The 18,726-nt window shown below is 42.6% G+C and overlaps 1 protein-coding gene across 1 annotated transcript in view; it reads right to left on the bottom strand.

The window, feature by feature from the left end:
- The window catches only part of LOC115471141 (dynein heavy chain 5, axonemal-like), a 766,968-nt gene that overhangs the window by 561,831 nt on the left and 186,411 nt on the right, over positions 1–18,726 (bottom strand). The window contains 2 exon segments of the mRNA XM_030204834.1: positions 2,387–2,602; positions 2,733–2,861. Of these exon segments, the coding sequence (XP_030060694.1) occupies positions 2,387–2,602; positions 2,733–2,861 (345 nt within the window).

Below are 18,726 nucleotides of genomic sequence, written 5' to 3'. Positions count from 1 at the left end.
ATGTGCCACCCAAATTCTGCCCACAAACATGCCTACTGCCAAGTTGCATAAATGTATACACATGCTTGTCATCTTACTTTTACATCTGAGGTAATTTTATAAGTGGCATTTTACACACTTAGGGTTCCTTTTACCAAGCCGAGCTAAAAAGTGGCTGGTGCTGGTGTCAGCATGTGGGTTTTCCGCATGCTGCAACCACTTTTAGTGTGGCAGTAAAATGGCCGCCTTGGCATATTTTTCAGTAATGGCCACCCACTAATTTCAACATTAGTGCATGGCCATTACCACGGGAGCCCTTACCGCCACCTATTTAGGAAGCGGTAAGGCCTCCTGTGCTACTCCTGTGCTAATTGGGTAGCATTCGGTAATGTGCCTGCGCTACCCAATTAGCACAGGCACACCTATTCTCTACCCATGGGCACATCTCCCACATTGGAAAATAAAAAATATTTTCTAGTGTGGGATTAGCGCGCTGAGCGTGGAAACTACCGGGATGCCTTGCGCATACCACGGTTGTGCCCTTTTAGTGCACATTAGGCCCGCATTAGGTTTTACTGTCCCTTAGTAAAAGGGATCCTTATACTGTTATATACATATAAAAATGCCTTTATAAAATGACCCCCTTAAGGAATACTGTGGCACTGGCTGACTGTTGAACATGTAATACTTGACATTAATAATGAGATTCTTTGAAAATGGACCTTAGGTAGTTTCCATAAAGTGGATGAATCATGAGGTATACCTTTGAGAGCATAACCGGTCTTCCATATTTAGTAGGTGCACTATGATAGCTACAATAGTCATCTTGAACCTCTCCTGAACCAAGTACTTATGGTGGACCTTAAAGATCTCACTAAGTGTTAGTCCTGCCTTATTTGGCAGCTTGACTTCCCAGTGGTAGTACGTATTTTAACATTTTCAGTCCCGCATTATGTTACTATTCTAGGCAGGTTATTATAAAACATACCACAAGTCTGCCATTAGGGGGGCTGAACACTGTTCCTTCTAAGCTAAGCTGGAGTCCTCCACCTATAGTCCTGCCAGGGGGGGGGGGGCTGTTTCAGTATCACATTTTCAATAATGAGGAGCAGGCAAGCTCTGCAGGACTCCAGGGAATCTGCCTGGCCCTAGTGATTGAAAACACAATATTGAGGCACCGCCCTCCACTGGCAGCAATGCAGTTGGAGGACTCCTGCTCAGCTTGGAGGGAACAGTGGTGCTGAGGCTGATATTTTCAAGCCGGAAGCCACCAAGGCAGGAACATCTGAAGATAGTTCCTGCTTGCTAGTACCTACCACAGAGACTCCCAGTAGATCTTGGAACAATGTGGTGGTGCAGGGGGGTTCTTTGAAAAGGGGATCAGAGATGGTGAAAGTCTTGGAACAGGGAATTAGGAAACTGAGTGGTTCTTTGAAAAAGGAATTAAGGATTCTTTTGTAATGCACCAGTCTAAGTTGCTTCCTGGGAACACACTTTTGCAGCACAATGCTTCCAGATGACATTATCTTTGCATGAATAACACAGCTTGTGAGGTTTCAAGCAAGCTGTGCTATTGCTATTCATTTTGCATAATAATGACTATTTGCATACATTTGTATTCTTTGCATCTCATTATTAGTTAACATTTCAAATCATGTATTAAGGGCATATGTTTTTGTGAATTAACATGCATTATTTGGAAAATAACAAAAATCCCATTAACACTGCTTAGTAACTTTCCTTATAAGCTTGTTAGCTTCCATATTAAACAGCTAACACAGAATTTAAAATTATAGGCAACAGAATGGGCATGAAATGGGTAGGGACTGCACGTTACAGTTAAAACAGTCATCCTTACTACGTGTAACTTTTGATGTAACAGATAATGCAAAGCAGTTAATATCATTTGAAGAGATGTATCCAACTAAATCCTGAATTATCTACAATGCAATTAATGCAAGGTAACAACTTTTTGTTAATGCAGGAAATACCTCTAACAATTAATGTGGATGTTTTGCAGTTATTGCGTGTTAATTTTGGCAATTGCCATGCAGTAACTGAAAAATTTGCTGCATTTTAGTGAGAAAGGGGTCCACATGTTCTTTTTTTATTCAAAAAATATTCAGAGATGCCAAGTTACCCAATTCCAAGTTGAAGATTTTGGGACAGCCCTGTATTTCTGATCACCCCATCCTGTTGCATTGATTTTAATGGGCAGGATCAGGCACTACAGATACTACAGTGCTTTGGGATGTAAGTTCTAAACCAGGCCTAACCAAAAATCTTCATCCTGGAACCGAGTAACTTGGCATCTCTGAATACTGTATTGGTTTTTATTCTGTTGTTAAATATGTCTTATCTCAGTTCACTGATTTCAATTAACCTCTATTTAGTAATAAAATCATACCTTCTTGTCAGTTTTGGCATTGTTTAAAGCATCCTGCGCATCCCTGGTCCAGATCATTTGAATTCCCAGTAGGCCTATCTGTGCAGGAAACATGGCTTGAAATTCATAGAGTTTGAAGCCTGAATCACTAATGGCAATAGATGCTTGCTTAATTATAGTGTGAAGTGTTTTCTTAACCCCGTTCAGCAGGTGTCCTAACCAGATTTCCACATTCCCCTAAAAAAGTGAAAAAAATGTTTTAAATAGAAATAGGAAGCTAGAAATAGTTTAACTAAACCAGGTTTTAAAGTGCAAAGCAGAGTTCTTGAAAAGGAATGAAAGTGAGCATGAAGTATTCTGACAATACCTGTGCATTAATGGGCTCATTAAGGTTCACCCTCTCGCCTTCTTGAGATTCAAAGTGCAGAATCTGGTCATAATTTTTTTCATGGAACCCTACTTTGTTTACATTGTCAAAGAGACTCAGTAAATGTGCCTAAATCAGAAAAAAGAAAATAAAACATATGATATTCATGTATACCTTACTGTGCAGTACTGCTCTCATGTACAAGCAAATATACAGGGGCCAAATCGGTGATGGTAGTCATTGCATTAAATGCCACAGCCAGAGATTAAATTAATACATAAATCCAGCACCACCACACGTACAGTCAGTGGTGCCTGTCTGTGCTACTGTCTTAGCATCATTTGCTAACCTGTTTCCATCTGTCCATCTTAACAGAAAATTCTCTGATGAGTTTTTCCTTGTTGCCTCGGGACAGTGCTAGCTCTTTCCCCCCTCCTCCCGGTGACTCATTGGAGCAGAGTGAAGAATGGCACAGGAGCACCAGAAACACAACAAGCCGGAGAAACGGGAGCACCTTCATCACACTGACAATGAAGCATGACTACGGAGCTCCTTAAGGCACTCCTTTGGGTGAACGTTGAGTGGCTTTGGGGGATTTATAGGTGTTTGATTTGAGATTAGATATTACTCTTTAAGATTTGAGTAGTGTTTTTAAAATGTCTGGTATCAAGGTAGTTGTGGGGCGTGGGAGATATGGGCCTTTTGCATATTTATCAAGATGTAGGAGGTCGTCTCCTGGTGTGATTGGTGCTCTGAGGCAAGTACAGATGTTGTCTAATAAAGAATGTGGAGATTGTGTGTTGAAGATGGATCTTATAAATGCTTGTTCTATCAGGAATAAGTCTGTTTTGATTCATATGATTGCTACTGAGAACTTAGATATTTTAGTGATTACAAAATCCTTTTTGATGAAGGCTGATAGGGGTGCAGTGCATCAGTGCTGCCCTAATGGCTATAATTGGGAATGGGTTTGTTGGGTGAATAAGAGAAGTAGTGGGGTGTTAGTAATTTTTAGGGATAGACACCGGAGAGACTGAAGGAGAAGTGGAATGTTTGGTGCTAAAAAATGAAGTTATGACACTTTGTGTGTTTTATTGCCCACCTGGAATGATGGATGCTGATTGTTCTGGTGTAATTGACGTTTTGGCAAGTTTGCCATTAGATCTTGAATGTTTTTATGTGGTGGGAGATTTTAATATTGCTTTTGATCCAATTTCAAGGACATTTCTTTAACAAGAACACATGTTACTGGAATTATTACGAGCTTGTTATTTTGAGCAAGTTGTTAAGGTTGCTACTCATAGGGCTGGGCATGTTCTTGATCTAGTGTTTTTGAACCCATGTTTGTTTAGATCACTTTTTTATCCGACAGTGGTAGATGATGTCATTTGGTCAGATCATTTGGTGATTTACCTCTCGATGTTGCTGAAAATGGAAATATTCATGAGGAAGGTGAGAGAGTATACTGTCAAAACACACCCAAGTTTTGATGTTAATGCTTTGCAGGCCCAATGGGTATCTTGTCTTGATTCCCTGATGATATGCCTGTGGATGATGCAGCTGCAATATAGTATGATACTTTGGAAGAGTCTTAGATAGGTTGGCACCTATACGTGAAGTGACAGTTGATGGCAGCTATGCAGTCCACCCTCGGTATACTGCTACTTTAGCGGCTTTGAGATGTGAATTGTGGAAGCGGAATGTAGATGGAGACGTTCACAGTATATAGATGATTATAACACATATAACCTGAAGCTCTTTGAATATCTGGCTGTCTGTGAGACTGAACACAATAACTATTACAAAACTAAGATCAGTATTGCTAAGCACAATCCAAAGCAGTTATTTGCAATTGTTAAATTTTTGACTTGTGATCAGGACAAATGTGTTCAGGATGTAGGCACACAACCTGATGAATTTCCTCAGTATCCAATAGAGAAGGTAAAATTGGTGGAGCAAAAACTAGGAGGGTCGTGGGAAGAAGAAGTGGGTCCTCTTGGTCCAACAGTTACTATTAATTGGTCTTCTTTTTATACGGTAGAGGATGCGTTGATTGTCTCTGTTGTACGTAGTTTGAAACCAACTAAATCTGTGTAATTACAGACCAATTTCTGTGCTGCCAATGGTGGGGAAAATTATTGAAAAAGTGGTATTGCAACAGTTAGAAGAATATGTTGAACTGGTTTGTGGATTGGACCTATTTCATATGGGATTAGAAGGACACGTGGAGGGGCATTATTGAAAGGGACACCCAAATTTTGTTGAAGACGTCCTCGCAAAACATCCCGCTGGAGAGGCGGGTAAACCCGTATAATCGAAACAAGATGGATGTCCATATTTCGTTTCAATAATACAGTCAGGGACGCCCAAATCTTGAAATTTAGGTCATTCTTAGAGATGGTCATCACTAGACTTGGTCGTTTCTGATTTTCGGCGATAATGGAAACCAAGGATGCCCATCTCAGAAACGACCAAATGCAAGCCCTTTGGTCATGGAAGGAGCCAGCATTTCTAGTGAACTGGTCCCCCTGACATGCCAGGACACCAACCGGGCAACCTAGGGGGCACTGCTGTGGACTTCATAAAATGCTCCCAGGAACATAGCTCTCTTACCTTATGAGCTGAGCCCCCCAACCCACCCCTAAAACCCACTACCCACAACTGTACAACACTACCATAGCCCTTACAGGTGAAGGGGGCACCTAGATGTGGGTATAGTGGGTTTGTGGTGGGTTTTGGAGGGCTTGCTGTTTCTTCCACAAACGTAACAGGCAGAGAGGGGGATGGGCCTGGGTCCGCCTGCCTGAAGTGCACTGCACCCATTAAAACTGCTCCAGGGAACTGCATACTGCTGTGATGCCCTGAGTATGACATCTGAGGCTGGCATAGAGGCTGGCAAAAAATATTTTTAAACATTGTTTTTGGAGGGTGGGAGGGGGTTAGTGACCACTGGGGGAGTAAGGGGAGGTCACCCCTGATTCTCTCTGGTGGTCATCTGGTCATTTTGGCCACCTTTTTGTGCCTTGGTCATAAGAAAAACAGGACCAGGTAAAGTCGTCCAAGTGCTCATCAGGGACGCCCTTTTTTTTCCATTATGGGTCAAGGATGACCATGTGTTAGGCATGCCCAAGTCCCGCCTTCACTACACCTCCGATACGCCCCCTTGAACTTTGGCCGTCCCTGCGACGGAAAGTAGTTGGGGACATCCAAAATTGGCTTTCGATTATACTGATTTGGACAACCCTATGAGAAGGACGCCCATCTTCCGATTTGTGTCGAAAGATGGGCATCCTTCCCTTTCGAAAATGAGCCTGATAGTGCTCTGAGCAAATACGGCCAAAGTGGCGCCTCCGTTCTTGTAAGGCAGCAGAGTAATTCTGAAAGATGTGCACTGGGGCTCCATCATATTGTAAAGAATCGCGTTTTTTGTCAGAATTCCCTTAGGATTTCAGTTTTATGTATGTGATTATGCACTTTCACTAGTACCGCCTGTGGGTGATTCCCACCATCTTGTAGTTGCCCCACTCAGTGGGCCCGCTCCAAACATAACGGGCCAACGCTGTCAGATACGGCAAATTCCATATGCAGCCATTTCTCAAGAAGGGTGCCCAGCATGCGGTCAGGAAGCATCTCAGTTAAGCTCACTATCCAGAGATTGTCCCTCTTGGATCTATTTTCCAAATCGTCGAGGTAGGCGGCCTGTTCTTTAACTCATTTCTCTAGCACCAGCAGCTGCATGTCAGCCTCATTCCCCGCTTCCTCCATAGCTATCAGTTACTCTTCTGTTGTGTGATGGGTTGTATCCTCAAGTAAAGTTTCCAGGTTAGTGAGCTGCTCCGACAGTTTCCCAAAATGGGGCTCCATAGCTCTTCCCACTGCTTCCATTAACTGTTCCAGCTGCGATAAACAAGGCATCTGCGGAAATCTCTGCTGACGCCATCTTGGCATTGCTGATTCGCATCCTCTCCCACTGTTTTTGGTGCTTTCCCAGGCATAGGACCCATTTTTGGAACTAAAAATTTGTCCATGAACTATTTCTACACCACGCCCAGATGTTTCCGACCTAAAAAGGGAAGTTTCAGAGGACATTTATCTGCAATAGGGCACGGGACACTAGAGAGGCTCAGTCGCATGTCTGCACCTCTCAACATATCACATGGTCTCTCCTTATGTATGTTTTTTGTTATGTAAGCTGCCTAGGAATAGGCAGAATATAAATTTTTAAAATAAAATAATAAATATACAGTATATGTAATGTGGTCAATGCTGCTTATGCGATCTGTTTAGTTTAGGCCTATCATTCACCTGGTTATGCTAGTATTCTCTAATGGAGTCTGGATTTCCAGATGCCATTATAGATTAGGCATCCTCCGGGTGCCTAAATGGAGGCACCCACCTGTAGAATTGTTCCCATGCTATATGAAAGTAAATGCTATGTTTCTGTGCACTTATTTGTATACATGCACATCCCAAAGAGATATTATGCAAGCCTACTTGGACATGGAAAATGCTATTCTACACTCTCAAATCCTTTATAAAATTACTCCCATATAGGCAATTTTCAAATGTGCACTGTATCCAAATGTTCAAAAAAAAAAACAACATGTGGATTTCTCCTTTTGAAAATTCATACATAGGGCATCATTTACAAACAGAAAATATTCAAAGCTTAGTGACTAATTGGAATATCAGCATAAATGTTTTAAATGAAATAGCCCCCATCGGTACAAAGAAAACACCTAGTGAAAAGTTAAATACCAGTGTTTAATGAGGATCTTTTAAAACTTAAGAGAAATTTTAGAAAGCTTGAAAGGGCATTGAGTAAAAATCAAATAAAAGATAATAAAAGGAAATGGAGAAAGGCAGTAAATGAATACAAGACCAAGATTAAACAAGTGAAACTATCTTACTATTCTTGTTATGTAAGACAATATACTTTGGATATCAAAAATTGTATAAGCTTCTGCTCCAACAGCTGATGAGCTGGCATATTTTTTAAGGAAAAAAAATTGATAAAATCAGAATGCTCCTAACTTCATATATATATATATTAGATCTTGATAAATATGTTGTAAATAGGAAGTAGGTGTTAGGTTATGGGTATAATTTGAACCTCCTACATACTCTCTAGTTAGCTCAGCTATTAAAAAATATTCTTCTTCTCACTGTCAGCTGGACAACTGCCCTACCCATTTGATAAAAAATGCATTGCAGGAATTTATACATCACCTTATGCTCTGTCTCACAGATACCTTTTCTACTGGAAATTTTCCACAAGATATGGGGAATAATATGCTTACTTCTATTCCAAAGAATCTGAATTTAAAAGTGAATGACATAACAAATCATAAGGCCAGTAGCATCTGTACCCTTTTTAGTACAGATGAGGGAAGTTATAGTAGCAAAACAGCTCAGTGAGTATCTGGAGCAATACAATATTTTACACAACTCTCAATCAGGATTTAGAAGCAATTATAGTTTAGGTTATTGGTATATTGGCATTTGGTATAATCACATTTAATAACATGAACCAAATGTAGTTTACAAACTAAAAAGAGAGAAACACAAGAACGGAAAAGAACTAAAATAAATCATAGAACAGCAAAGATGTGAAAATAGAAACAGAGAAGAAAAAAAGGACACCTCATGGGCTGAGCGACTAACCCATGAACCCTGGTATCTGCCTGTAAAGGTGTCAGAAAATAGGTAAGTCTTAAGGGATGTCTTAAAGCGTTGGTAGGAGGCTTCAGCCCTGAGATCCAGAGGAATAGAGTTCCAAAGAAACAGTTCTGCAAAGAAAAATGAAGAGTGTCAAATAGACTCTTACTGGGAACATGATAAAGGTGGAACAGAAAGCTGATTAATAGAGGCAGATCACAATTCATGGGCAGGTCTATAAGGAACAATCAAGGAAGAGAGATAGGATAGGGCATAGGTTGCTGAGTCAGCTTCAAATAGCCTGTTTAAAAAAGGCCCCTTAGATTCAAAACTATATAAAGAGGAAAGGTCCCACTGAACTTTCTTTCTAAGAACTTCCAAGAGAAGAGGACATTTCTCTGGTAAGTGAATGCTATTTTGCTCTGTGCTTTGGGAACTTAAAGATTGTGGTTTAAAGGAGGAATTGCAGGTTAGTGTTGGGCAAAATAAAAATATAAAAAGCAAATTTTATCAACTAATCTCCATAGTCTTTTCCACTTAGTTTTACAAACTCTGTACCACAGCATTAACAGATAGAATCTAGCAGGCACTGCAGGATCTAGTTTAGTCTTCCCACCCACCCCTAGGACAACTCTTCATTTATAGTCAGTTATTGTAATTAGGGTAACAAGCAAGGAGTGCTCTTACAGAGTTTTAAATGCATTTCATTACCAACTAAGAAGGAAACGCTAAATAAATCATACAATATACTATATAAACTAAAAGACACTTTTATATTAGGCAGCGAGAGGGATGCTATCCAGAATTTTGCATTGAGTGTCTCATGTATGATTATCTCCCAGTTGGTGAGATGTCATATGTGTGTGCCCGATGCAAAGAGCTCCTAGCTCTCAGATAACGTGTCTGTTCTCTTGAGGCTAGAGTAGCAGACTTGGTGGAGCTAAGGGAGACAGAAAGGTACATAGAGGAGACCTACAGGGATGTTGTAGAGAAGTCCCACCTCCAGTCTGGTAGCCCCTGTGCTACCTTGGAGGAGGGAGGTCTCCTAGAAGGAGAGCATCACCCTGGTGAAGTAGGAAGTACTCCTGTAGCCAGGACCTGCTCACCAGGGGATGTACTATCCTCTCGCACCGAGGATATGTTTCCAAGTACTGCCCAGGAGGGAAAGGTTAGGACAGCTGTTGTAGTTGATGATTCGATCATTAGGCATATAGATAGCTGGGTGGCTGGTGGACGTGAGGATCACCTGGTGACTTGCCTGCCTGGTGCGAAGGTGGCGGACCTCACACATCACTTAGATAGGATTCTAGATAGTACTGGGGAGGAGCCGGCTGTCTTGGTACATGTGGGTACCAATGACATAGGAAAATGTGGGAGAGAGGTTCTGGAAGCCAAATTTAGGCTCTTAGGTAGAAAGCTCAAATCCAGATTCTCTAGGGTAGCATTTTCTGAAATGCTACCCATTCCATGCGCAGGGCCCAAGAGACAGGCAGAGCTCCGGAGTCTCAATGTGTGGATGAGACGATGGTGTAGGAAGGAGGGTTTTAGATTTGTTAGGAACTGGGCAATATTCTGGGGAAGGGGGAGCCTATTCCGAAAGGATGGGCTCCACCTTAACCAGGGTGGAACCAGGCTGTTGGCATCGGCATTTAAAAAGGAGATAGAGCAGCTTTTAAACTAGAAACGGGGGGAAGGCCGACAGTCGCTCAAAAAAGATGGGAGAGTTAGAATATATTGCACTAAATGAAAAATTAGATATAATAGGCATCTCTGAGACCTGGTGGAAGGAGGATAACCAGTGGGACACTGTCATACCGGGGTACAAATTATATCGTAGTGACAGGGTGGATCGAATTGGTAGAGGGGTAGAATTGTATATTAACGAGAGTCTTGAATCAAATAGATTGAAAATTCTGCAGGAAACAAAACACTTCTTGGAATCACTGTGGGTTGAAATTCTATGTGTAAAGGGGAAAAGGAGAGTGTACTACCATCCGCCTGGCCAGGATGAACAGACGAATGCAGAAATGTTAAAGGAAATTAGGGACGCAAACAAACTGGGCAACACAATAATAATGGGTGATTTCAATTACTCCGATATTGACTGGGTAAATGTAACATCGGGGCATGCTAGGGAGGTAAAATTCCTTGATGAAATCAAGGACAGCTTTATGGAGCAGCTGGTACAGGAGCCGACGAGAGAAGGAAAAATTCTAGACCTAGTCCTTAGTGGAGCGCATGATCTGGTGCCGCATCTCAAAAACAATATGGTGGAATTAGAAAGGGTGCAGAGAAGGGCAACGAAAATGATAAAGGGGATGGGACGACTTCCCTAAGAGGAAAGGCTAAAGTGGCTAGGGCTCTTCAGCTTGGAGAAAAGGCGGCTGAGGGAAGATATGATAGAGGTCTATAAATAATGAGGGGAGTTGAACGGGTAGATGTGAAACGTCTGTTTACGCTTTCCAAAATACTAGGACTAGGGGGCATGTGATGAAGCTACAATGTAGTAAATTTAATACGAACCCCCAGGTATTTTAAGGAGTCTACTAAACAAAGAGGGACTCCACAGATTGACTGAACAGAGGAGGGATGAGCAGTGTGACCTGTCACCCAAAGAGCCGTTGATTTAGAGCAATGGTTCCACCCCCTTCCCTCACTATCTGTCTTCTGTTTATATTCAACTAGATGGCTTGTCGGTATGGTGGGACAGTAAATTATAATAAACTTGGAAACTGAAAACAGGTAGGAGGTGTGTCACAAACAATTTGGTATAGACAGCAGGCCTGTGCTTTCTTTTGCAACTGGAGAGCCCAGAGATCCTGAGAATCAGATTCTTGAAATCATTCTAACTGGTCTTTATTTCTGCTTCCTGACTATCCCCAGCAACAACTGCTGCCACCACCCCAACTGGAAACATTGCATCTCTGCTGTCCGTTTGCTACATAGCTTCTGAGTAGCATAGTTGCAGTCTTTTTTGTTGTTTCACAATATCTGGCAGTGGAGGGATTTTGTATTGCTGTTGTTGAAATGATGCCAGAATATGACTATATATTTGATTGTATGAAAAGTGAAAAATCTAGGATTGATGTGTTGCATGCAGATTTTTTTTTTTTAAATATGGGATTAAATAGTAGGCAAATTTACACTAAACTTACTGTCAACATTGAAATATTTAGGAGTCGATATTCAAAGCAATTTAACTGTCCAGAAACAGCTCCTGCCCAGTTAAATTGCTTGTTCAGGGCTAACCCGTTAATGCTGCTGGAAATGTCTGGTTAGCACTTAAAGTAAAACCAGCTATTTTGGGGGTGTTCTGGTGGCGATGTCAGCACTTGGCCGTTTTAGAGCGGATATTCAGCACTTAACCGGCCAAGGTCACCGCATAAATAGGACCACATAAAGTCAGTCCTACCTTTCTGTGGTGCCCCATAACCAGTTAAGAAATGAATATTGTACTTAATCAGCTATGGTGTTTCTGGCTCCAGAAACCCAATGCCAAAGCCCAGACATGGCCCAGCATTGAATTAATGGCATAACGCTAAGCAGTGGTCAGCAAAATGCTGAGTGTCGCTGGATGAATATTGACTCCTTAATGTTTTTGTTCAGCTGTGAATTTTAGTGTTTGATGTGTCTCATACATGAGCATTGTCTTTTAGATGTGTCACAACAAAAGAAAGGTTGAGAACCACTGATTTAGAGGGATTCAAGCATAGACAGTGAGTGGTAAGCCAAAGACCAGTTTGTAGGGAGGAAAAATCAGCAGCGTAAGGGTTCTTGCGTATATGTAGAAACAAATATTCATACTCTGAAGCAGAGTAGGTAAGGGGGCCATAAAAATGTTAAATAACAAAGCGGACAGTACTGAGCCCTGGAGCATGCCACAAACAAGAGAATATTGTTCTGATTCAGAAACTGGAGTACAAACCATAGGCGCCGACTCCATGGGCGCTGTGAGTGCTCGAGCACCCCCAATATTTCACCCACCGGAAGTTCCCTTCATCCCTCCCTCCCTTCCTTTGAGTTCCAGGCCCCCTCCCTCCGAATTTTAAAAGTCATCATCTTACCTTGTCGGGGTTACGGTGGCAGCAGCGGTGAAAAGCATGCAGACTCGGCGCTTTCAGTCTTCCCTTCTCTCTTGCTCAGCTCTGGTCCCGCCCTCGAGGGTGGGACCAGAGTTGAGAGAGCGAGAAGGGAAGACTGAACAAAGAACCAAGCCTGCACACTTTTCACCGCTGCTGCCGCCATAACCCCGACGAGGTAAGATTACTTTTAAAATTCAGAGGGAGGGGGCCTAGAACTTGAAGGGAGGTAGGGAGGGGGAGGTAGGGAGGGAGAGATGGATGGAGATGCTCAGGAGAGGGGGCCTTGGAACTCAGAGGGACCCTTGAACTCAGAGGGAGAGGGACCCTGGAACTCAGAGGGAGGGGGGATGACCTTGGAACTTGGAGGGAGGGGGGATGACCCTGGAACTCAGAGGGGAGACCCTGGAACTCGGAGGGAAGGAGGGGGACCCTGTAACTCGAAGGGAGGGGGCCTGAACTCAGAGGGAGGGAGGGAAAGGAGAGAGAGAGGGGAGGGAGGGGGGCCTGGAACTGGGAGGGACTGGAACTGGGAGGGAGGGGGGCCTGGAACTAGGAGGGAGGAGAGGCCTGGAACTCGGAGGGAGGAGGGAAAGGGAGGGGGAAAGGGAGAGGGATGGGGAGGGGAGGGAGGGAGGGGGGATGGGGGAGTGGAGAATGCACCACCTGTAAAAAAAAAAAATTCAGCACCCCCAATCATTTTGAAAAGTTGGCTCCTATGGTACAAACAGTAGATTGACGGCCTTCAAGATAAGAAGAAAACCAGGTTAGAACCATGCCTGAGACTCCTAAAGAACATATCCGTGATAGAAGTAATGAATAGGAAACCAAGTCAAAGGCTGAAGTCAGGTCTAATGAGACAAGAAACATAGCTCCATCTTCAAAGGCAATATGGATATCATTTAGAAGTGAAGAAATAATGGTTTCAGTTGAGTGTCCTACACGCAACTCAGATTGGAACGGATGCAATGCGTTAGTTCACTCAACATGTTGGACAAGCTGTTGTAAAACACTCTTTTCAGCTGATTTGGAAACAAATGGAATATTGGAGACAGGCCTATAATTAACTGGGCTGGTGACATCAAAGGATGATTTTTTGAGGCAAGGGTAAACAATCGTATTCTTCCACGAAACAGGGATGAGACCAGTGGAAAGACTATTATGGATCATTGAAAGAATCAGAGGAAGAAGTACATGAGAGGAGATGTCTATCCAAGTAGATGGCAATGGATCTAGTGGAGAGGTAGTCATTTTACCACTATGCTAAAAGTGGCCTCAGCGAGCAGGAAAGCCCTGCACTGGGGACAGTACTGGCCACTTTTTAGAACATAAGAATAGCCATACTGGGTCAGACCAATGGTCCATCTAGCCCAGTATCCTGTTTCTAACAGTGGCCATTCCAGGTCACATGTAACTTCATTGAGTATCTCCTAGTCTTTGTACTTTTTGAAAGCTTAGTAAAAGGACCTCCTAATTTTTGGTATTGAGTAGTTCTTTTAATTTTCTCTCTATCAAAGACATAATACTACTACTACTACTTAACATTTCTAGAGCGCTACTAGGGTTAGGCAGCGCTGTACAATTTAACAAAGAGAGACAGTCCCTGCTCAAAGAGCTTACAATCTAATAGACAAATGAACGGTCGGTTCGATAGTTGATGGAATCACATATAAACTAGAACCACAACTTAAAATTCTAGGGATAATTCTTGACAATTCCCTTACTTTTGAATCTCAGGCACAGGTGATTACAATGAACGTTTTCAGGATATTAAGAAAGCTTAGGCATATTGAGCTTGTTTGGATTCTGAATTACTTAGACTGATTATACAAACTATGATATTACCCTAAATCAACTATTTCACCATCATTTATGTGAGATGCAAAGAATCTGTTCAGAAAAAGTTGTACACATTACAAAATATAGCAGTGCACTTAATATTTAGGGTTTCCAAATTTGAAAACATTACACTATTATTCTTCAGGTTGCACTAGCTCTATGTTGAAGCCCATGTTATTTTTAAACTGTGTTCTTTGGTGTTCCTTATTTTTCATGGCCAAGCATCTAGTTATATATCTAATCTTATTGAAATATCAATTAGAAATTTTGATACTCTGTCAAGATGTTTTTTAGTTTTCCACTATCCGAATCCTAAAAGGATAGTACATAAAATTTTCATGTTTTTGTTCTCTTATCAGTCTGCAAGATGGTGGAATTCTTTACCAATGTTTCTGGGACAAACAATCTAATGAGGCAACCTTCGAAAGCTAATCAAGAAATGTATTAAGTTATGTCCAATAAAAAAGGTATCATCTTATTTTCTTTTCCATGTTTAATTTTGATTTCTATTGATAACCTTTAAGAGTGGACTAACATGGCTACCACACCTCTCTACTTGAGACAAACAAAAAATTATAAATTATTTAGAAGGTTGTTAAAAACTTTCTTATTTAAAAAATGTGTCATGGATCGATGAATTGAATATATTTTGTTGATATACTGTGATCATCCTGGGAATGCCTAGCTTTTCTTTTGTTAACCACACTGAATTCATCAGGCTCGTGTGGGATATAAGTGTCTGATGTAATGTAATGTAAACAGATACCATGCATCATCACAAGTTATGTACTGCAGGATCCATGGCATAAAATGCACCTTAGGTATTGTAGGTAAACCTGCTTATAATCGAATGAGAAAAACGCCCAAGTTCCGACCTAAATCGGGAGATGGACGTTTATCTCACAAAAACGAATAAAGCGGTATAATCGAAAGCCGATTTTTGGACGTTTTCAACTGCAATCCGTCGCGGATGCGGACAAAGTTGATGGGGGCGTGTCAGAGGTGTGGCGAAGGCGGAACTGGGGCATGGTTATCTGCCGAACAGAGATGGGCGCATTTCACCGATAATGGGAAAAAAGTATGCGTTTTTAGGTAGAATTTAGGACACTTTTCCTGGACCCTGTTTTTTCACGAATAAGGCCCCAAAAAGTGCCCTAAATGACCAGATGATCACTGGAGGGAATCGGGGATGACCTCCCCTGACTCCCCCAGTGGTCACTAACCCCCTCCCAGCACAAAAAATGAAGTTTCTCAACTTTTTATTTTCACCCTCAAATGTCATACCCAGCTCCCTGACAGCAGTATGCAGGTCACTGGAGGAGTTGTTAGGGGGTGCAGTGGACTTCAGGCAGGTGGACCCAGGCCCATCCCCTACCTGTTACAATTGTGCTGCTTAATGCTTATTAGTCGTCCAACCCCCCCAAACCCACTGTACCCACATGTAGGTGCCCCCCTTCACCCCTTAGGGCTATAGTAATGGTGTAGACTTGTGGGCAGTGGGTTTTGAGGGGGATTTGGGGGGCTCAACACACAAGGGAAGGGTGCTATGCACCTGGGAGCTCTTTTACCTTTTTTTTTGTTTTTGTAAAAGTGCCCCCTAGGGTGCCCGGTTGGTGTCCTGGCATGTGAGGGGGACCAGTGCACTACGAATCTTGGCCCCTCCCACGAACAAATGCCTTGGATTTATTCGTTTTTGAGCTGGGCGCTTTCATTTTCCATTATCGCTGAAAAACAAAAACGCCCAGCTCACACATTGTTGAATAAAACATGGGCGTCTATTTTTTCCCAAAATACGGTTCGGTCCGCCCCTTCACGGACCCGTTCTTGGAGATAAACGCCCATGGAGATAGGCGTTTTCGTTCAATTATGCCCCTCAAAGTGTACTAAATTTGCTAGCTTGCCCTATTTATAAATTACCCTATTAGTAAGTGCATTAAAACCACCTACAGTGGGGGAAATAAGTATTTGATCCCTTGCTGATTTTGTATGTTTGCCCACTGACAAAGACATGAGCAGCCCATAATTGAAGGGTAGGTTATTGGTAACAGTGAGAGATAGCACATCACAAATTAAATCCGGAAAATCACATTGTGGAAAGTATATGAATTTATTTGCATTCTGCAGAGGGAAATAAGTATTTAATCCCTCTGGCAAACAAGACCTAATACTTGGTGGCAAAACCCTTGTTGGCAAGCACAGCGGTCAGACGTCTTCTGTAGTTGATGATGAGGTTTGCACACATGTCAGGAGGAATTTTGGTCCACTCCTCTTTGCAGATCATCTCTAAATCATTAAGAGTTCTGGGCTGTCGCTTGGCAACTCGCAGCTTCAGCTCCCTCCATAAGTTTTCAATGGGATTAAGGTCTGGTGACTGGCTAGGCCACTCCATGACCCTAATGTGCTTCTTCCTGAGCCACTCCTTTGTTGCCTTGGCTGTATGTTTTGGGTCATTGTCGTGCTGGAAGACCCAGCCACGACCCATTTTTAAGGCCCTGGCGGAGGGAAGGAGGTTGTCACTCAGAATTGTACGGTACATGGCCCCATCCATTCTCCCATTGATGCGGTGAAGTAGTCCTGTGCCCTTAGCAGAGAAACACCCCCAAAACATAACATTTCCACCTCCATGCTTGACAGTGGGGACGGTGTTCTTTGGGTCATAGGCAGCATTTCTCTTCCTCCAAACACGGCGAGTTGAGTTCATGCCAAAGAGCTCAATTTTTGTCTCATCTGACCACAGCACCTTCTCCCAATCACTCTCGGCATCATCCAGGTGTTCACTGGCAAACTTCAGACGGGCCGTCACATGTGCCTTCCGGAGCAGGGGGACCTTGCGGGCACTGCAGGATTGCAATCCGTTATGTCGTAATGTGTTACCAATGGTTTTCGTGGTGACAGTGGTCCCAGCTGCCTTGAGATCATTGACAAGTTCCCCCCTTGTAGTTGTAGGCTGATTTCTAACCTTCCTCATGATCAAGGATACCCCACGAGGTGAGATTTTGCGTGGAGCCCCAGATCTTTGTCGATTGACAGTCATTTTGTACTTCTTCCATTTTCTTACTATGGCACCAACAGTTGTCTCCTTCTCGCCCAGCGTCTTACTGATGGTTTTGTAGCCCATTCCAGCCTTGTGCAGGTGTATGATCTTGTCCCTGACATCCTTAGACAGCTCCTTGCTCTTGGCCATTTTGTAGAGGTTAGAGTCTGACTGATTCACTGAGTCTGTGGACAGGTGTCTTTCATACAGGTGACCATTGCCGACAGCTGTCTGTCATACAGGTAACGAGTTGATTTGGAGCATCTACCTGGTCTGTAGGGGCCAGATCTCTTACTGGTTGGTGGGGGATCAAATACTTATTTCCCTCTGCAGAATGCAAATAAATTCATATACTTTCCACAATGTGATTTTCCGGATTTAATTTGTGATGTGCTATCTCTCACTGTTACCAATAACCTACCCTTCAATTATGGGCTGCTCATGTCTTTGTCAGTGGGCAAACTTACAAAATCAGCAAGGGATCAAATACTTATTTCCCCCACTGTATGTAGTCTGCATCTGCTTTTTTGTGCGAGCAGTTCAAAGGAGAAAAATAACACACTTTTGAAAATGTTTTGGTCAATATTCAAAGTGATTTAACCAGCTAGAAAGGCCACTAACCAGTTAATTCACTTGTTCGGGGCTATCCACTAATTTTCAGCGGCACTTAACCAGTTATTACCACTAAAAATTAGTGGTTAGCTCCTTAGTGAAAGCTGGCTATTTTGGGAGCATTCTGGGGACAGAGTCGGCACGCCCAGGGTAACCATATAAATGGGACCGTATAAAACACAGTCCTATCTTTATGAGGCAACCCATGGCTGCTTAAAGCGCCACATAAACTGGATATTCAAAGCCAAAGCCAGGACAAGGCCCGCCATTGAATATCTGGGAATAATGCCATGCGGTGAGAAAAATGCTCACCATGCTGGCTGAATATTAACCCCATTACTTTCACATGCTATTTCCTTCCGTGATTTGAGCATGGCCAAATGAGTGCCCCTTTTAAATGCAGATAAAAATGCACACGCTGTAAGCTCCATGTCTAGCTCTAAACACATCTGAGGATAGAAGTAATATCACAGTCAGCTATGGAGATGTAAGAGATCACATCCACAAATACTGAATGAAACGAGCAACCCAAGTGATGAAAACCTGTCAAGCAGTGAGCAGAACTATAGCATTTCTCAGAGATGATGAGGATGTCAAAAAAAGCGAGCCCCAGAGCTTAAAAATTTTGACTTCACAAGTGGGGAATCTAGAATGAAACCCAACTCCAAGATCGTGGAGGCTGGCAGGAAGTAGTGGAGGAGTGGCCTAGTGGTTAGGGTGGTGGACTCTGGTCCTGGGGAACTGAGTTCGATTCCCACTTCAGGCACAGGCA

The sequence above is a fragment of the Microcaecilia unicolor genome, chromosome 1, assembly GCF_901765095.1.
Source record: "Microcaecilia unicolor chromosome 1, aMicUni1.1, whole genome shotgun sequence".
NCBI classification, from domain to species: Eukaryota; Metazoa; Chordata; class Amphibia; order Gymnophiona; family Siphonopidae; genus Microcaecilia; species Microcaecilia unicolor.
Note: the sequence above shows the minus strand (reverse complement) of the source record. Positions and strands in the feature narration are given on the sequence as shown.